General features: G+C 39.9%; 1 protein-coding gene and 1 pseudogene across 1 annotated transcript in view; both read right to left on the bottom strand.

Annotated features, from left to right (window-relative positions):
* Positions 1-2,303: 2,303 nt before the first annotated feature.
* RARS2 (arginyl-tRNA synthetase 2, mitochondrial) overlaps positions 2,304-18,939 on the bottom strand; it is an 81,216-nt gene continuing 64,580 nt past the window's right edge. Inside the window, exons 9-20 of the mRNA XM_065888808.1 lie at positions 17,673-17,831; positions 16,536-16,642; positions 12,879-12,974; positions 9,121-9,181; positions 7,509-7,585; positions 6,884-7,008; positions 6,217-6,284; positions 6,023-6,132; positions 5,476-5,571; positions 4,468-4,542; positions 3,038-3,101; positions 2,304-2,560 (exon numbers count right to left, since the gene is read on the bottom strand). Of these exons, the coding sequence (XP_065744880.1) occupies positions 2,474-2,560; positions 3,038-3,101; positions 4,468-4,542; positions 5,476-5,571; positions 6,023-6,132; positions 6,217-6,284; positions 6,884-7,008; positions 7,509-7,585; positions 9,121-9,181; positions 12,879-12,974; positions 16,536-16,642; positions 17,673-17,831 (1,125 nt within the window). The 3' untranslated portion in view covers positions 2,304-2,473. The remainder of the gene's footprint in view (positions 2,561-3,037; positions 3,102-4,467; positions 4,543-5,475; positions 5,572-6,022; positions 6,133-6,216; positions 6,285-6,883; positions 7,009-7,508; positions 7,586-9,120; positions 9,182-12,878; positions 12,975-16,535; positions 16,643-17,672; positions 17,832-18,939) is intronic.
* LOC136132304 (Y-box-binding protein 1 pseudogene) lies at positions 15,116-16,450 on the bottom strand (annotated as a pseudogene).

The raw sequence follows: 18,939 nt of genomic DNA, 5'->3' as shown, positions 1-18,939 counted from the left end.
ACTCACCTCCCCCCATGAACACATCAAAAATATATCTACATGTGGTGAAAAGATGCTCATCATTGCTAATTATTGGAGAAATGCAAATCAAAACTACAATTAGGTACCACCTCACACCAGAACAGCCACCATCAAAAAGTCTACAAATAACCAGTGCTGGAGAGGGTGTGGAGAAAAGGGAACCCTCTTACACTGTTGGTGGGAATGTAAATTGGTGCAGCCACTATGGAGAACAGTATGGAGGTTCCTCAAAAAACTAAAAATAGAATTGCCATATGATCCAGCAATCCCACTACTGGGCATATACCCTGAGAAGACCATAATTCAAAAGATATGTTCACCCCTATGTTCACAGCAGCACTATTCATAATAGCCAAGACATGGAAACAGCCTAAATGTCCATCGACAGATGAATGGATTAAGATGTGGAATAAATAAACAATGGACTATTACTCAGCCATTAAAAAAAAAAATGAAATAATGCCATTTGCAGCAACATGGATGGACCTAGAGATTATCATTCTAAGCAAAGTAAGTCAGAAAGAAAAAGACAAATACCTTATGATACCTCTTATATGTGGAATCTAAAATATGACACAGATGAACATATCTACGAAACAGAAACAGACTCATACATAGAGAATAGAGTTGTGGTTGCCAAGGTAGGGAAGGAATGGGAGTCTGGGATTAGACGCAAACTATTATACATAGGATGGATAAACAACAAGGTCCTACTGTATAACACAGGGAACTATATTCAATATCCTGTGATAAACCATAAGTGGAAAAGAATATGAAAAAGAATATATACAACCAAATCACTGTACAGCAGAAATTAACACAACATTGTAAATCAGCTACACTTCAATAAAAAATTTTTAAAAAGTAAAAAAAAAAAATCCTATCTATCTATCTATCTGTCTACATGTGGAACAGTCTCACTGAAAACTAACTCGAAACTGGCAGAAAGACTCCTGTATAGCCAAGGCTGTAAGAAAGATCCACACAGAATCGGGTAGGAAGGGAAGAGAAGTGAGCAGGTTGGGACCTGTGCCCCAGGGAGAGGACTCAGAAAAAGGGAGATCACACGGGTGGAGATCCTCCCTGGAAGTGAGCACTTCAAGCCACATATTGGGCACCCCAGCCCTGGGTCTGGCACAGGGAAGGCAGCCCCCTGGCTGGTCAGAGGGCTGGTGGGACAGGAGGGCTGTGGGAAGCCTGGACACTGCTCACAAGGAGTGTGCACGTTTGCGCACAGACACAGTAGGGGACTTTAACTCCCACTGTTGGCGGGAATGTAAATGGGTGCAGCCACTTTGGAAAACAGTATGGAGGCTCCTCAAAAAGCTAAAAATAGAACTACCATATGACCCAGCAATTCCACTCCTGGGTATATATCTGAAGAAAACAAAAACACTAATTCAAAAAGATACATGCATCCCAATGTTCATAGCAGCACTGTTTACAATAGCAAAAATATGGAAGTAACCTGTCCATCAACAGAAGATGTGGTGTATATACATGAATATTAGCCATAAAAAGAATGAAATTTTGCCATTCCCAACAACGTGGATGGGCCTAGAGATTATGCTTAGTGAAATAAGTCAGAGAAAGACAAACACTCCGTTATCCCTTATATGTGGAATCTAAGAAATAAACAAATGAATATAACAAAACAGAAAGACTGACAGCTGTAGAGAACAAACTAGTGGTTACCAGTGGGGAGAGGGAAGGAGGGAGGAGCAAGGTAGGGGTAGGGGCTTAAGAGATACAAACTACTGTGTATAAAATAAGGAAGAAAGATGTATTGCACAGCACAGGAAAATATAGCCATTGTTTTGTAATAACTTTAAATGGAGTTTAATTTATAAAAATATTGAATCACTATGTTGTACACCTGAAACTAACGTAATACTGTAAATCAACTATACTTCAATTAAAAAAGAAAAACAAAAAGCCCTCAAGCCAGAGTTTAAACTCTAATCCTTTGTCTCCAGTAGACCACAATGACTTTAAAAAGATTTAACGGGCTTCCCTGGTGGCGCAGTGGTTGACAGTCCGCCTATCGATGCAGGGGACATGGGTTCGTGCACCGGTCTGGGAAGATCCCACATGCCGCAGTGGCTGGGCCCGTGAGCCATGGCCGCTGAGCCTGCGCGTCTGGAGCCTGTGCTCCGCAGTGGGAGAGGCCACAACAGTGAGAGGCCCGTGTACCGCAAAAAAATAAATAAATTAAAAGATTTAACTTAGTTTAACAAAAGTCCATTTAGTACTTATTGACCATGAGGAAACTCAGATGATTTTTTTAAAAGATAAAGATTTAATAAGTTGATAAATCACTTAATAAAATATGGACAATAAAATATAGATTCTGACATAGAATAATAGTTTCAGTTCTATTCTAAATAGCAAGGCATGTAAGAATAGATAACTAGAATTCATTTAGTATTTTAAAAGCAATTTTAATTAGAAATTACATCCTACATACAGGTGTTATTCCAAGAAGTGTCATTCCGTTGGCTAGGACTGAGCGGACAGCTCTGAAAAGATGAAGTCTGGCCTACAAAATAAATTCAAGAATGATTCAAGGTCAATTCAGTAACAGGCTAACTGTGAGTGAATAGATAAAATTGCTGTTAGAAGTAATTCTAACTTTCTTCTAATTTAATGTACAACAGTACCTCCGAGTGCCCTAGGGTTTCCTGTAGGCAAAAGGAAGACAAATTCCTAGGATTTGTTATAGTAAGACTGGTACCCAAGGGCCGTGGAGTGGGAGTAACAGTAACACCATAAAGTACAGCTTCAAACAAGGGGAGCTAATCACCCTGTCACTTGATGTAGGAAAAGGTGTTTCATGGTCCAGTATGTTGGAAAGTAACAATGATTGTTACAGCCCAATTCTAATTTTTACCTTGAGTGTGTAAGTACACTTCTGTAGGTGAACAACAGGATGCTATTTTAGAAACACTGACAAGACTGACTCAGTAATAAGTCTGAGGATGCTAGAGATTACACAGCAAAACTCAACATAACATACCCCGGCCACTTCAGGAGGACTGTTTTTTATGTGTAGTGTTTTGTGTGCCACCGCTGCAAGATGACTGAAACAGGAAGAGAATAATCGTGATTAGGACCAGCTAATTTCCTGTGTAACATATAAGCTTGATATCTAATCTTACTCCCTCAACTTAGAGAAATCAAAGCCGAGAGCCACTAAAGGATATTTCCAAAGTTGGGAAGTTCAGGCTGAATTCACTGCTTTTCAATAACTGGCAAAGTGAAACACACTAAACTCCGGTTTTAGATTTTTGGTCCTGGTTCTACTAATACCAGGTGGTATTATGATTAGTTTCATTGTTCTTAAGATTTTGATTTCATTGTTAGTTTTACAAGTATAGGGGATTCTTTTCTAATAATTAGATGCCTTATTTAGGCATCAAGATGAAATGTATAACACGGTCTGGCCTGTCTCCTTCTGTACTGGGAGGAGGTGGGGTAAGACTAGTTATCAATCCACTCTGCATACAGTGGCCACTCTTCTTTAAAATATTTTTTCTGTTTAGGTTATGGCAGCAAGAACAGTGCCAGAGAAATGATGCTTATGACATTAGTTTCAATGATTAAGTGACATTTAATAAGACTTTCTGGCTTCTTCATCTCTATATGTCTAAGTGGAAATTAAAGGAAAAAAAATCTATGAGTCTGGGGAAGAAAGGTAAAAACCATATTCAAGGAAGAAGTCCCAATAAACCTTTGATTTCAGTAAATCTTGAGTAAAAGCAAATACTTCCTTTCTTAAATAGCTTTATGAGAAGATACAACTGTTGCTATAAAACTCAACCTCTATTCAAACTTTCTAAAACAGCCACCGTGAAATTTCTATCCAAGTGTCATCTACTCGCTTTCCAATTCATTCTCTACCCTCCATCAGACTGACTTTTCTGTGCCTCTGCTTAAAACCTTTTCATGGACCCCACTGCCCTGAAAATAAGTCAGAACGCCTTAGTACAGAACACAGTTGTTCTCCCAGAAGTGCTTTTAATGGATCATGTTCTTGTTCAACTCTGGGCTTTTCCCTCCTTCTCTGCCACCTTGCTTCTCCTGACTGACATCTACTCCTCTCCTCTGAGAAGCCCTCTCTGAACCCTCAAGGCTGGGCTAAGTGCCCTAACATTGCCCCTCATGTCCAATCTATCCTAACACGTGCTGTACTGTGACCACCCATGATGTACCTATCGGTTCCCGTTCACTAGACTCCAGTGACCAGACCTTCAATCACTGCATGAATGAATGAATGAATGAACATTAACTGCTAATTTGCAAAGATGAAGCAAGAATTCCTGTAACTTAAAGCATAAAATTTTTTAGGCCAATGGATTTGTCTATAGGAGACCTTTAGATGAAAGAAAGGTCCTTTGTCATATCAAATGTCTTTTAATACCCCAAAATAGCAAGTTTATAACATACCTTAGAGTTAGAAGGTAACTGACAATATGCCTGGGTTGAAGGTCTTGGGCTGACCTATAAAGCACCTCATCGAACCTAAAAGAAAGATGACAGGAGTGGTTGGCAGGGGAAGGCTGGGCTTATATTATACTAAGCTAAGATCTACGATATAAGGTTGACTTGATATCATTAATGGTAGAAGATATATGAAAAGAGACCTTGTGTAAATTTGAAGGTAAAGGCACATCTTTCTTTCTTACAGGTTCCTTGATGGCAGGTACTTTCTAAATCACTTTGAGATCCCATAGGCCTAGCCCAAAGCAAGGACTCAAATCATGGCTGTTAAATGTACAAAGCCTCTAGCCATGCTTAGGAACATAATCTAGCAAACAAGAGTCTACTCACTGCCAAGAAAACCAGGTTGGCTTAATTTTCCTCACAAATTAGCCAAATGTTAGTAAACTCACCCCTCATCCCAAGAAAGAACCACTGACCACTGTGTGGCAATCAGAGACATAGGCCTTGTTGTTAACCCTCCATATCCCTTCCAGATATTCCTCAGTCTCTCCTGACAAGTCTGGCTTCACCGATAATGCTCATGAGAGCTCAGAAGTATGATCTCTTGCCCAGTGTATTTGAAGCTGAACTGAAACCAAGAGGCAAATGAAGGGCTTATGGTCTCAGGGATGGTGCACAAAGGCAGGGATTTTCCTTCACTTATCACAGAGGGTGAGAAGATGATCGTTTCTACACTAAAACGTTATGCTTTTACCAGGCTTTACGTTCTCACACCATGACCTAAAGGATGTTAGACAGCTGGGCTAATTCAATGGTGATAATATTTTTTAAGCCCAAGGATTAGCTGTGAGCATGCCCTCTATCTGCTCCCAAAGGGCAGCAATCACTTTTTGGTCACACCTTTGGAAAAGCGCTGTCTAGAGTCACTGGCCTGTTGATTCCAGTGGTCAGCAAACTACAACAGTTATTTCACGGAGCAGAAGCAGACTTGATAATGTTAGGAAACTGTACCTGAGAAGATGCTGGAGAATGGAAACAGACTGTGGCTCTTGTAAGCAAGCAGTGTTGAAATCATTTAGATAACCACATCCAAAAGTCTCTTCCAAACTGTTATCACAAGTTTAAACAACAAAGGATTAAACAAGTCATCCTAGGACTCAGTTGCAAATGATGAACATCACCTCATAACTCACAGTCTTGCTTTCCTTAATACAGTCCTAGACTCGGAAGCTACCATCATTTGACCCGATGCCTCAGTTTTTCCTACATCTGTTTCTTCATCTGAAAACGGAGTATACTCTTTGGCAGGGTTATTCTGAGTACTAAATAACGTAATATATATAAAAGCATTTCGTTTCATAGGTGTGCAATACATAAATGTTTAAAAAACCCCACAAGACCCAAACATAATAAGAGGTCCACTGTACTTCAACTAGTTTTGAATGTGAGATGTCGGAGAAGCCCAGAAAACAGGGCCTTTGGTCTTGGAATCACTCCATCCAGACCCCACCCTGGGAAGGACAGAGCGGCCCAGTGTTTCCCTGCAGACCCTTCTCACCTGTGGAGGCGGGCGTGTGTGTACTGCAGGAAGACCCCCGTGTCCCCGCGACTCTGGAAAACACGATCCCAGCTGAACTGATAGTCAGATAACAGGAAACCTCTGAAGTCCTAAAATGACAGAGGAAATTTTCAGCGCTGGGATTTGTCCCAGTACCAAATAAAAGGCTCTCCCGAGAAGCAGTCTTCACAGACCTGAATGATGAGGGCTGCGAGCCCCACCCTCTCTGCTGTCTCCTGGGGGTTCTCCAGCTCTCTGGTGGCTGAAATAGACAAAGGCAGCTACTTTAACCTTGCATGAAACTGTACAGAATCCGGGACTAAAGTGGAGATAAAACCTAACAAAACCATATGCTGACAGCATCAAGAATAAACAGGTGTACAGCAGGCAATTAACTGTCCTAATGTGGGCTGATTTAACTTTGATAATGATGTTTTCAAGCCTTTGTTACAAGGGAAGAAACACGAATTTATTTTTCTTACAAATATCCCTTGGAAGACATTAGATAGAGCTGGTACTTATTTTTCCAAAGGTGAAGGTTAAACAAAGCCATAAGGACTTGGGACTTGCTTCTGATTATGGAACACAGGAACTTTGCACAAGCAGTCCAACCGTGGAGTGACAATGCTGAAGCTGCCCAGGAAAAGAGGCTCAGGGTGTATCAATTCCCATTACTAAACTGAATAACAGCCCAGCATCAAGTCTAGAAATTCTGGCACCTCGAATTAGCAAAGCTATTTGTGCCAAGGTTTATGAAAGTTCAATGGAGGGATGGTCATAATAAATCACACTGCACAGAAGTCCAGCAAAACATAAAAGTGCACGTAAGTTATGTCTGTAACAACAAAAAAATGAATTCACTCTTAACAGAAGCCATGTTCTGTAGCATCCTCAATCGAATCTCATTTAGAACATCTTCCAGAAAAGTAACATCTCCTCTTCGAGTCTTCATTCCCTGCACTACCCCAAAGGGCACGTGCTGGCACCTGAAATGGAGAAGGCACTTAGTTCACTGAAAACTGAAAAGGATCTGGTGATCAAAGAATATAACAATATGCTTATAGAGAATGTCTTAACTTTAACTCTCATAGAGAGGTTTTAAAAAATTTATAAATTGAAATATGCTGTGACGTATGCCACAGAAGATGTTAAACACACAGCTTCATTTCATAATCACTAGCATATGATTAAATTACTAACTGCCTTTATGGAAAAAAAGGAGATGGGAATTAAGAATTTTGAAAATCAAGCCACTGAGAGATGTCCAATAAAACCATTTATTAAGTGTTTATAAGCTAGAAATTAATATAACCAGGACAAAAATTAGCACAAAGAACAAATCTGTTTTTTCACACTAACATCTTGAAACAAAGAAGTGAATTTTGAATGAAAATCTTTAACAATCTGCTGCATTTTTGGACATGGCTGACCTAGCAAAACTTTAATCTTGAGCAGGCAATTAAGAACCATGCAGACAGTACGGTACCTTTCTGCCCAGTCATATCCCATGATCTGCAGCATTTGGAACACTTGCTGAAAATGCTTTTTTTGCCCTTTATCTGTCTTGAGAAAAAAATTTATTTAAAATAAAAGAACACTGATAAGTTAATCTACAATAGGTTGGACATAAATCAAATTAAAATATTTGAGTTTTGACAGACTAGAGTCACTGTCAGTGGATATGTTTTAAATAAGCACACAAAGCAGATGCCACCAGAAGAAGGTCTAAGGTGAGTCCTCTAAAAGAGAAGGAAGTAAGAGCTGCAGCACTCCACTGAGCCAGGAGGGAACATGAAATTTAACCTTGTGAGTTTTCTATCTAAATTCCTCCTCTCTCAGCTGTTATGACCTTTAGCTCCAGGAAGGCCAAAACTAAGCTCTAAAAATATATTTAATAGCAACTTTTTTTTTCCTTCGGGGAAAGGGAGGTTGCACACAGAAAGAAAGGAAGGGGAGACTAGAATATTACTCAGCATAAAAGGAACAAACTACTGACACATGCAATAGTTTGGGTGGATCTCAAGGGCATTCATTATGCTAAGTGAAAACAGCCAACCTCAAAATGTTACCTAATGTGGGACTTCCCTGGTGGCGCAGTGGTTAAGAATCCGCCTGCCAATGCAGGGGACACGGGTTCGAACCCTGATCCGGGAAGATCCCACATGCTGTGGAGCAACTAAGCCCGTGCACCACAACTACTGAGCCTGTGCTCTAGAGCCTGCAAGTCACAACTACTGAGCCCATGTGCTACAACTACTGAAGCCCGTGCACCTAGAGCCCATGCTCTGCAATGAGAGAAGCCACTGCAATGAGAAGCCTGTGCACTACAACGAAGAGTAGCCCCCACTCGCTGCAACTAGAGAAAGCCCGCGCGCAGCAACAAAAACCCAACACTGCCAAAAAAAAAAAAAGTTACCTAATGTAGTTCCATTTATATAACATTCTCAAAGTGACAAAATGGTATGATGGAGAACAGAGCACTGGTTGCCAGTGGTTAGGGTTGGAGGAACGCTGATTATTAAGTGGTTGCCATAAGAGAGGTTTTGTGATGGAACAGTTTTGTATTCTGAATGTGGTGATGGTTACATGAATCTACACGTGATAAAATTTCATACCCCCCTCCACCATGCCCATACACAAGCATGTGTAAAAATTGGTGAAATTTAACTAAGGTCTCTACCAATGTTAGTTTCCTGGTATAGACAAAGTACCATGGTTATATAAGATATTATCTTTGGAGAAGACTGAAGGCTACATGGAAACTCTACCATTCTGAAACTTCTGTGAGTCCTAAAATATTTAAAATAGAAAGTTATTTTAAAGAAATGTATTATAGTGACATGTACATATTTGTTACACATAACCATTCATTTGGGTAATTTTTGTTTTTTTACTATGAAGCAATGTGAACTTTTTAATTTTTAAGTTTTTTTTTTAAACATAGTGTTTGCCATCATACATACACTTAACATTGAATCCTTTCTATAGTTTGAGAAAATTATTTTTGCCTAGTTTTTCAACAAGGCATTCAATATCTATCTTTGCAGTTTTCATGAAGTAGGGATCATAACCTTTTGTTCTTTACTGTGATTACTTACCACATAAATCATTTTATCAAAATTATACTTGTCCATTCGATCTATAGCAGCTGCAAGATCTCTGAAAAAAATGGCCATAGATTAAGAGTTACTAAGCAGATCTGGGTAATAATTTGTTTTATCTATTTAATAGTAATGAGGCTTTTCTCATTAAGAACTACTGTTATTCCAAGCCTCGGGTATAGTACCCATGCTTATACAATCCCAGTACCATACTTTGATACAAAATAGTAATAACAAAAACAGCTTTGGGAAAAGAATTATGAAAGTGCTGTGAAAAGATAAAAAATAAATAAAAGCTCTGGGACAAGTAGTAATAATAACTAAATAGCTCTAGGCAAGGTGTTTGTAGGTAAATGTTTTATGATTTGTTAATTAAGCCTCTACTGGAAAGAATTACTTTCCTGTCACTTTTCTGCAATATACTTTCTTAAAGAACATATTTAAAACATAGGTGATACAGTATCTTCTAGCTACTCTTCCAACGTCTTGGATCATTCGAAAGCAATACTTTCTAAAGCATTTAAAAAGACCATAAATTCCTTTGACAAAAATTCCACTTACCTCTTATCTCTGGTTAAGGACAAAATACCCAGTTTGCACACAGTACAAAATATTTAAAAACAAACCATAAACTATAAAATTTTAAGTGAAAAATTTTAGGTGAAAATTATTTAAATATTGAATTTTAAAATCAGAGCTAATTAACTTGTGGGGAATATGTTAATAACTATGTAATATCTTTGTATGGTGACATATCATAACTAGACTCACCATGGTGATCATTTTGAATATACAGAAATACCAAATCACTATGTTGTGTAACAGGAACTAACGTAGTGTTGTAGGTCAATTATAATTCAAAACCAAATAAACTCATAGAAAAAGAGATAGGATTTGTAGAATTTCAGAGGCAAGGGACAGAGAGAGGGAGAATTGGATGAAGGTGGTCAAAAGGTACAAACTCCCAGTTATAAGATAAATAAGTACTAGGGATGTAAAGTACAAAATGATAAATAGAATTAACACTGCTGTATGTTACATATGAAAGTTAATGTTAAGAGAGTAAACCCTAAGAGTTCTCATCACAAGAAAAATTTTTTTCTATTTCTTTAGTTTTGTTATCTATATGAAACGATGGATGTTCACTAAACTTATTGTGATAATCATTTCGTGATGTATGTAAGTCAAATCATTATACACCTTACACAGTGCTGTATGCCAATTATATCTCAATAAAACTGCAAGAAAAAAAATTAAAGCTATTTTTGCTTAACAATACATGACACTGGGAGGATTTTGAGGATTTTTAAAGTTCCTAGATCTTTTGAAATCTTGGGGATCATCAAAATGTCATTGGTACCTACTTCAGGATCCAGATATAACAGAGCAAGCGCCCCTGCATTGTAAGCGTGGAGTCTTAACCCCTGGACCGCCAGGGAAGTCCCCAGAGCATGCGTTCTGAATGGAGGCAAAATCTGTCTCGTGAGGGACAAAAAAATCTTACTCTATTTATGTATAAAGCACATATATGCATACAATACATACAGATACATCTGTGGTGTTAAAATTTCATGAGGATGGGCAAGTATAAAAAAATATGGCTAAAAAGGCTCCTGAGAAGGGTTATAATTAAAAAAAAGGTTGTAAAACACTGGTATAGATTATCCCCAAAACGAAGTCACAAATATACACCCCATTATATTTTTTGATTTGAGCCAAGCACAAAACAAAGAAAAACTTTTTGATCCAAAGGAAAAGAGATGAATATAAGAAAAAGTTCTAGGTTGAGTTTGTAGAACCTGAATTTGAAAGCCAGAGAGGGCTTCCCTGGTGGTACAGTGGTTAAGGATCCACCTGCCAATGCAGGGGATACAGATTCGAGCCCTGGCCCGGGAAGATCCCACATGCCTTGGAGCACCTGAGCCCGTGCCCCACATTACTGAGCCTGGCTCTAGAGCCTGTGAGCCACAACTACTGAGCTCGTGTGCCACAACTACTGAACCCTGCGTGCCTCGAGCCCGTGCTCCGCAACAAGAGAAGCCACTGCAATGAGAAGCCCACATGCCACAACGAAGAGTAGTGCCGGCTCGCTGCAACTAGAGAAAGCCCGCGCACAGCAATGAAGACCCAACACAGCCCAAAATAAACATTAAAAAAAAGAAGCCAGAAGAAATGCCAGGTCATTTAGTTCAGGTCTCTCTTTTCACAAAGTAGGGAACCATGGCCCAGAGAGGTTAAGTGATGGTCATGGTCTCAGAACAAAAATGCAGGTCTCCAGCCTCACCCTGTGCTCGTCAGTATCCTCCTACATTCTTCTTTGTCTGTTATAACAACTCCCTTAATTTACAACCACACACATAGCTGTATTCTATAAGGAACCCATTGAAAGGACAGAAACAAGTACAGTTAGAGCAAGGTGAAAAATCAAACATTTCAACAAGTGGCACAAAGATGATTCTCCCAAAGAAAAAAGGGAAAGTATAGGTATTAAGGAAAATAAACAGAAAAATCTGGACCTAATGATAGCCCCTCAAAAGATAGCAGATAAGGATAGTTATAGAGTCTTTACGACATGGAGCCTCTATTCTGAGCAGACACATTTCTTTCTTTTTTTAAATTTGAGTATAGTTGACTTACAATATTGTGTTAGTTTCAGTGATTCAGTATTTTTGCAGATTATATTCCACTACAGTTTATTAAAAGATTATGAATTTAATTCCCTATTGCTTACATGAGTAAACACATTTCTTATAACCACTACTCAAAGGTTTATTTAATCTGTCCAGCAATAATTAGCTGGCACAAAAAAAATTTTCTACTGTATATTTTTTTGTATCTAGAAAAAGAAATGTACCTCTTAGATATACAGGGTCTTCTCATTTCCTAACTCCAATTGTATGGAATTGATAAAAAGAAATGCCAAAAAGTAACAGAAAATAAGAATGATTTTTCTAAGGGACAGTAAGAGAGGCAGACGGTTGTTTAAAGTTGTTTGGAAAAAAATGATGGTAGTTAACAACAACAAGAAAATATCATTAACTATGCTAGAAAAGTGGTTTGTGATCCAACATAAAATTCTAGCCCGGGAGACACTAGAACCTTTTGCTAGCAGTGCTTGAGTATGGCCGTGTTTGCCTGTGTGGCTTTTTTATGGTCCTGTCTTCTCCTTCCTATTAGCTTTGTCCCAGAAATAAGTGTGCTTGATAAACCCAGTTCTTACTGATTAACAGAGGCTGCTCCTTTCCACAGGGGTTGGTCATGGAGACAAATGAAAAAATATAAGCGGCATGGCCTACTTCTCGCTCGGTCTATTTCACCACAGTCTGAATGAGGACTGGTACTTATATGCACATAAGATGATCTTGACCGAGTGAGGATACCACTGAGCCAACATGAGCACCGTTTAGTATACATTTTCTGTCAATATGCAATTATAAAATATTTATAGTTGGCTAGGAGGTACTTCAATTTTATAGTTTGTAGAACAATGTATTCACCTGTGGAAATCCTAGGATGTTTAACTAACTGTAATCAGTTTTTCAGTTTCTTTTCCGATGATATTAAACCTTTCCAGAAACTATAAATGGCCATAAACAGAAATCCAATAAAAATATTTTGAGTGATGAGAACAAAAGATTTTAGAAATCAGGATTTGGTAACAGTTTTGAGAATAAAATGATTGTCTTAGCATTAATCCTAGAACAAAGAATGTGAAGTCATGCATTCTAATGATGAGGTTCACACAAGACACAAACCTGGTTGCATAGAGAGACGTCCCATCACTTCGCATTACAGTACAAATCGAGGAGGGGTCACCACTTCCTGACAGATCCACTACAGCTGTGCCTTTTCTAGAAATGCAAAAAGGTAACTCTGAAACAACATAATGAATTAAAACCGTTAATAGTATAATATCTATAGTATTATCTTTGGCAAACCAGAGCTATTTTTATTACTTAAGTAGCAATAAGTGGTGTAACCAACAATGAAGAATAAGAAGGAATCTGACCTTGAATCAATCTATTAAGAGTAGGTATTTTGTAATTAATATTTACTTATCATTTTAAATTCTGTACTCTGGATGAAGTACTTAAAGTCTTTAACGTAACTAGTTGAAAAGTGAGATTTCAACTTCAGTTTAACCACAAAACATCATGTTCTTCTAATCCAAGTTACTGTAACACTCAATATTGGGCTAATTTTTAACATGCAAGAAAGTACCCTTGAGTAATAAAACCACAGAATTTTGTTACTGTCTTTCCTGCCCGATCAAAAATTAGAATCTGTATATGGTGACCTAAAAATTGTCCTTAAGGACATTACTGAGGATGTCGTGAGCCACATTCTCCATGTCTTTCTTATAAGGATGATGAGCTCTTTGTTACTATGAAAAATGGCACTTTTTTAAAAATTAATTTTTATTGGAATATGGCTGCTTTACAATGTTGTTAGCCTCCACTGCACAAAAGAATGAATCAGCCATACACATGCAGATATCCCCTCCCTTTTGGACTTCCCTCCCATTTAGGTTACCACAGTGCATTAGGTAGGAGTTCCCTGTGCTATACAGTACGTTCCCATCAGTTGTCTACTTTATACATAGCATCAATAATGTATATGTGTCAATCTCAGTCCCCCAATTCCTCCCTCCCCACCTCTTCCCACCTTGGTATCCATACATTTGTTCTCTATGTCTGTGTCTCTATTTATACTTTGCAAATAAGATCATCTATACCATTTTTCTAGATTCCACATATATACATTATTATACGATATTTGCTTTTCTCTTTCTGACTTACTTCACTCTGTATGACACTCCCTAGGTCTGTCCACATCTCTACAAATGACCCCATTTCATTCCTTTTTATGGCTGAGTAATATTCCATTGTATATATGTACCATGTCTTCTTTATCCATTACTCTGTCTATGGACACTTAGGTTGCTTCCATGTCCTGGCTACTGTAAATAGTGCTGCTATGAACATTGGGGTGCATGTGTTTTTTTTGAATTATAGTTTTGTCTGGGTATATGCCCAGTAGTGGGATTGCTGGATCATATGGTAGCTCTATTTTTAGTTTTTTAAGGAACCTCCATACTGTTTTCCATAGTGGCTGTATCAACTTACATTCCCACCAACAGTTTATGAGGGTTCCCCTTTCTCCACACCCTCTCCAACATTTATTGTTTGTAGATTGTTTGATGATGGTCATTCTGACCGGTGTCAGGTGATATGTCGTTGTACTTTCGATTTGCATTTCTCTAATAATTAGTGATGCTGAGAATCTTTTCATGTGTTTGCTGGCCATCTGGAAAAATGGCACTTCTAAGCAACTGGTTTGCTTCTGTGTTACACATGGCTGGGCTCCTACGAATGGTGCCATTTCTGTTTGGCTGACAGGAAGCTCAAAGCTAAATTAGAAATCTACCTTAAGCAAAGAAGCAGAATTCCAGTGTGTGTTACATGACATACTAATATCATCCCTGATGTCCTATTACTTTTTCTGCCCTGCTTCTTGATTTCCTCATTTTACTCTTTCAAAAGCTTGGGGTTGTAGTATACCTTTTTTTTTTTTTTTTTTAACAATTATTTAAGACCTTTATTAACAGGTGCTTGCAGTTTGTTGACTTTTTGAAAAAATCAAGTTGTAAACTTCTATTATAAATTAAAAATGAGGTTCTTAAAAATCTCAACTCGACCAGATATGAAACAATTTAAAATCCTTTAAAGGTATATTGAGAAAATCCAGTTTTTTTTTTTTTAAAAAACACGTTTGTCATTACCAAAAAGGGACGTCTTTAGGTAAAAATAATAAAAACCCGATGCTGCATAGATAATGCAGATAGCTCTACTTATCTGGTCAACAGGCAAAAAGCAAGCACTTAAGGTCTTCATCTCCAATCTTTTATTCATTTCTTATTGCTGGAATTTCATATTCATTTCTTCTTGTTGCACGACTGAACCGGATGATGGTAGAGATGGTAAGCCGGCATTTACTCAGCCCCGCCCTGCTCAGCCTCAGGAAAGGACGCATTCTCAGTTGGTGGATCGGCTGCTTGTGTCTCTTCGCCATCTTTGGTTTAGGGTTTTCTGGGCGTCTGCGTCTGTAACTGAAGTTGCGGCGGTACCGACATTGAGGGGGCTGCCGACCTTGGGTCTCATATCTCCTTGATTTCCCTTATCTTCTTCACTGCCGTCCTCTCTGCTATGTCTTTGGCGAGGAGGGCCCCTGCAGAACGGTGGTCTATAACCCCGATACATATTCTGTCTCACTGGTCTATCTTGTTCTCCTGCACCCTGGTTGTCAGCACCCTCCATCACCTCTCCCCGCACAGGAGGGTGGAACGCTGTGGTTGACGCCCATAGGGTCTCCGCACGCAGTAAGGTGGGCGCCGGTAGGGCCGCTGCTGTCGGGCCTGGCCTTCGGGGGCACTCTCGGATCCCTCCGTCTTTTCCCCTCTCTCGCTGTCCCGGTAATTCTGCTGGAGGTTGCATGGAGGCCCCCTGTGACGCGGAGAGCGCCTATGATGGTTATGGGCTGGTGCACGTGTACCACCTTGCGCTGGACCCCCCAGGGCCTGCAACGTCTGCTGCCCGCACCCTGTTCTCCTTCAGCGATATGGAGCCCCGCAGTCTCTCCGTCTCCTACGCCGCGAAGGCACTTCCCGGGTTCTTCTTTACGGCAGACCGGTGTACACCTTCATCCTCCTTGGTGTCGTTCCTGTTGCTGAAGCCATATCCGTTTCTTACACTGAACCATTTTTTGTTCCCAGAACCTTCGCTGCGATGACCTTCTTGTCCCCGGCGGCAGGTGCTGCCGATGCGAGGCTGCCGGGGCTGCCGCCTCCTGCGCCGCAGCCCGTCATGCCGGGCTCGGTGTCGGCAGCGCTGAGGGCGGCTTCTGGGTCTCGGCCTCGCTGCTCACGGCTGCGGCTCCTCCCGGGCTGTGATGGCAACCAGGCCGGCGGCGGCGGTGAGGCTGCTCAGGGCTCTCTGGGGGCCGCTCTCCGCTCCCGCTACCCATCGAACTCAGTATACCTGTTTTTTTTAATTGCTTTAAATCCTTTTGGAACAGGATGGAATCTTTTTAAAAAGGCAGGGTTGAGTACAAAGCGTTCTATTTCCCTTTTCCAGTTATACCATTATCAGCTGGTGTGATCTTAGGCAGGCCACTTATACTTTCTGTGCTTGTTTCCTCATATGTAACAAGATAATATTCTTTCTCCCAAGCTTACCAGGATTTTGCTATGGCAGCAAGAGACAGCATGTGGGAAAGTACTCTGAAGAGCAAAAAGCCCTGTAAAAAAATGCAAGGCTGCACTCGACATTCTGCTCTCCTTACTGAGAGAAAACGTTAATACCAACTTCAAAGCAGAATGAATAACTTTCTGAAGAATAGTAACCTGGTCATACATTGTTTTGTGTAGGAGTCCTTTACTGTCCAGCAACTTTAAGACTTCTTGAGATTTTTCACGATAAAATGATTCTCCTGAATATTCATCGAAGTGTACTCCTAGACGCTAAAAGGATTTGGAAACAAAAGAAAAAAGTTATGCATGTGTCCTATTATCTTACCCTAAGACAAAACAGGATGTTCTACAGTCTGTCAGACAGATAGGGAAAATAAGAATGAAATCAAGTCACTCCGTGACTCAAACCTTCCTAACGGTTCCCCGCACGGTCAAGCCCTCACAGTGGTACTGTGCTGTCCAACGTGGGAGTTGCTGGACACATATGGCTATTCAAATTCAAATTAAGGAAACTTGAAGATTTACTTTCTCAGTTACGCTACTCACACTTCAAGTGCTCAACGGCCACATGTGGCTAGAGGCTACCATATTGGGCAGCAGAGATCCAGAACGTTTCCACTGCAGCAGGAAGCTAGACTGGACAGCCCTGGAAAATGTCCTACATCCCACCCCACTCTCCAACCTCTCCAACCTCCTCTCTCACTTTTCTTCATCTTGCTTCCTTACTGCAGCCATGTGGGATCTTTGCTGAAACTCTCTTCAGACAGCACCCCTGATCCCCCCCTCCCCTGCTTCACTTTTCTCCATACATCATCACCACCTAACAGACTGTATATATTCTTGTTGGATTTGCACTGCCTTGAATTTGTTTAATCTGCTGTATCCATGCTGGAGTGTAAAGTCCATGAAAAAAGAACTTATATCTCCTTTATTCACTGTTGTATTTCTCCCACCCCCAACATGTTCTTAGACAAACAAATTTATAGCCATCACATATATGCCTAAGGAAGCAAAAGAAGAAAAAATGATTAAGAAAAAGTGAAGGAATGATAGGAGAGAGAAGAGAAAAGCCAAACTGAAATGAAGTATCAGAATGTCACTTCACATTCAGCCTGTGAAGTTCACAGGCTTTATTTTGTAGCTCTTTCAGCCCAAAGAACAATATCTGAGTCCCAATTATCAACTCAGTGACAAATGACAAATCTGTTCTTAAAATATGAACTTCAGAAGCAATCCTCCTACCCAGGAGTACCCGTCAAGAGCAGCTCCACATGACAGGAGAACAGGAGTGGGCGGGCACCTTGTAAATCCGAATGTACTCTTCTATGCTCAAGTCCCGAAATTTCTGCCAGAGTGCAAGTGCTTGCGTGTCGCCCAGTTCCAATCGCTGGAAGAACTCATGTGCTGATTTTGCTACATTTTTATCGTCTGCTGCTTCTTTATTAACTTGTACATAAACCTAAAGGCACAATAGTACATTACATTAAGTACATTACTAGTCACTGTTATCTCCAAAAAGGAAAAGAAGAAAACAAAACAATCGGGAGAATTCTCATTTAAAGGTTATACAAGTGCGCTCGTCACAGAGTGTAACCTTTTTATCTTTTCTTTTTTTTTGCCACGGACCCTTACCTTAGTGAGCCCTAATAACCCCTTTTCAAAATGCATAAAGTAAAATACATAGGATTATAAAGGAAATAATTACATTGAAATACAATTATTCAAATTTTAAAAAATATTTGTGATATAGTAACAGAGGAAAGTGCTAAATTTCTGAATGAGGTTACTGAAAATAATATGTACTTTTTTCTTCTCATCCAAGTTCACAGATCCTTAGGTTAAGAATGCCTGGTTAGGGACTTCCCTGGTGGCACAGTGGTTAAGACTCTGCCTGCCAATGCAGGGGACACGGGTTCGAGCCCTGGTCTGGGAAGACCCCACATGCCATGGAGCAACTAAGCCCATGCACCACAACTACTAAGCCTGTCCTCTAGAGCCCACGAGCCACAACTACTGAGCCCACATGCCTAGAGCCCGTGCTCCCAACAAGAGAAACCACCGCGATGAGAAGCCCACGCACCTCATGAAGAGTAGCCCCTGCTCGCTGCAACTAGAGACAGCAACGACGACCCAACACAGCCAAAAATAATAAATAAATTAAAAAAAAATAGGGACTTCCCTGGTGGTCTAGTGGTTAAGACTCTGCACTTGCACTGTAGGGAGTGCAGGTTCAATCCCTGGTCTGGGAACTAAGATCTGACATGCCGCACACTGCAGCCAAAAAAAAGAATGCCTGGTTTAGACTAAGCTAGCATTATTCTTTAAAAAAAAAAAAAAAAGTGAAATTATTGCTGCAACTTCTCTGAGAAAAGACTGAAGCTAGTAGAATGGTTCAATCTGGAAAAGAAAAGGCCACAGGGTGATTCAGCCATTGTTTTAATGAAAAAAATTTTAAACTGTTCTCTAAATCTGCAAAGACCAGAAAAAACCAGGTGATTTAGGAAGAGCTTTGGGATAGTTAGCTTAATTACACTCCAACTTGGGCTCTTGAGAACTGTGTGGAGTGC

This window comes from Phocoena phocoena, chromosome 12, assembly GCF_963924675.1.
Source record: "Phocoena phocoena chromosome 12, mPhoPho1.1, whole genome shotgun sequence".
Taxonomy (NCBI): domain Eukaryota; kingdom Metazoa; phylum Chordata; class Mammalia; order Artiodactyla; family Phocoenidae; genus Phocoena; species Phocoena phocoena.
Note: the sequence above shows the minus strand (reverse complement) of the source record. Positions and strands in the feature narration are given on the sequence as shown.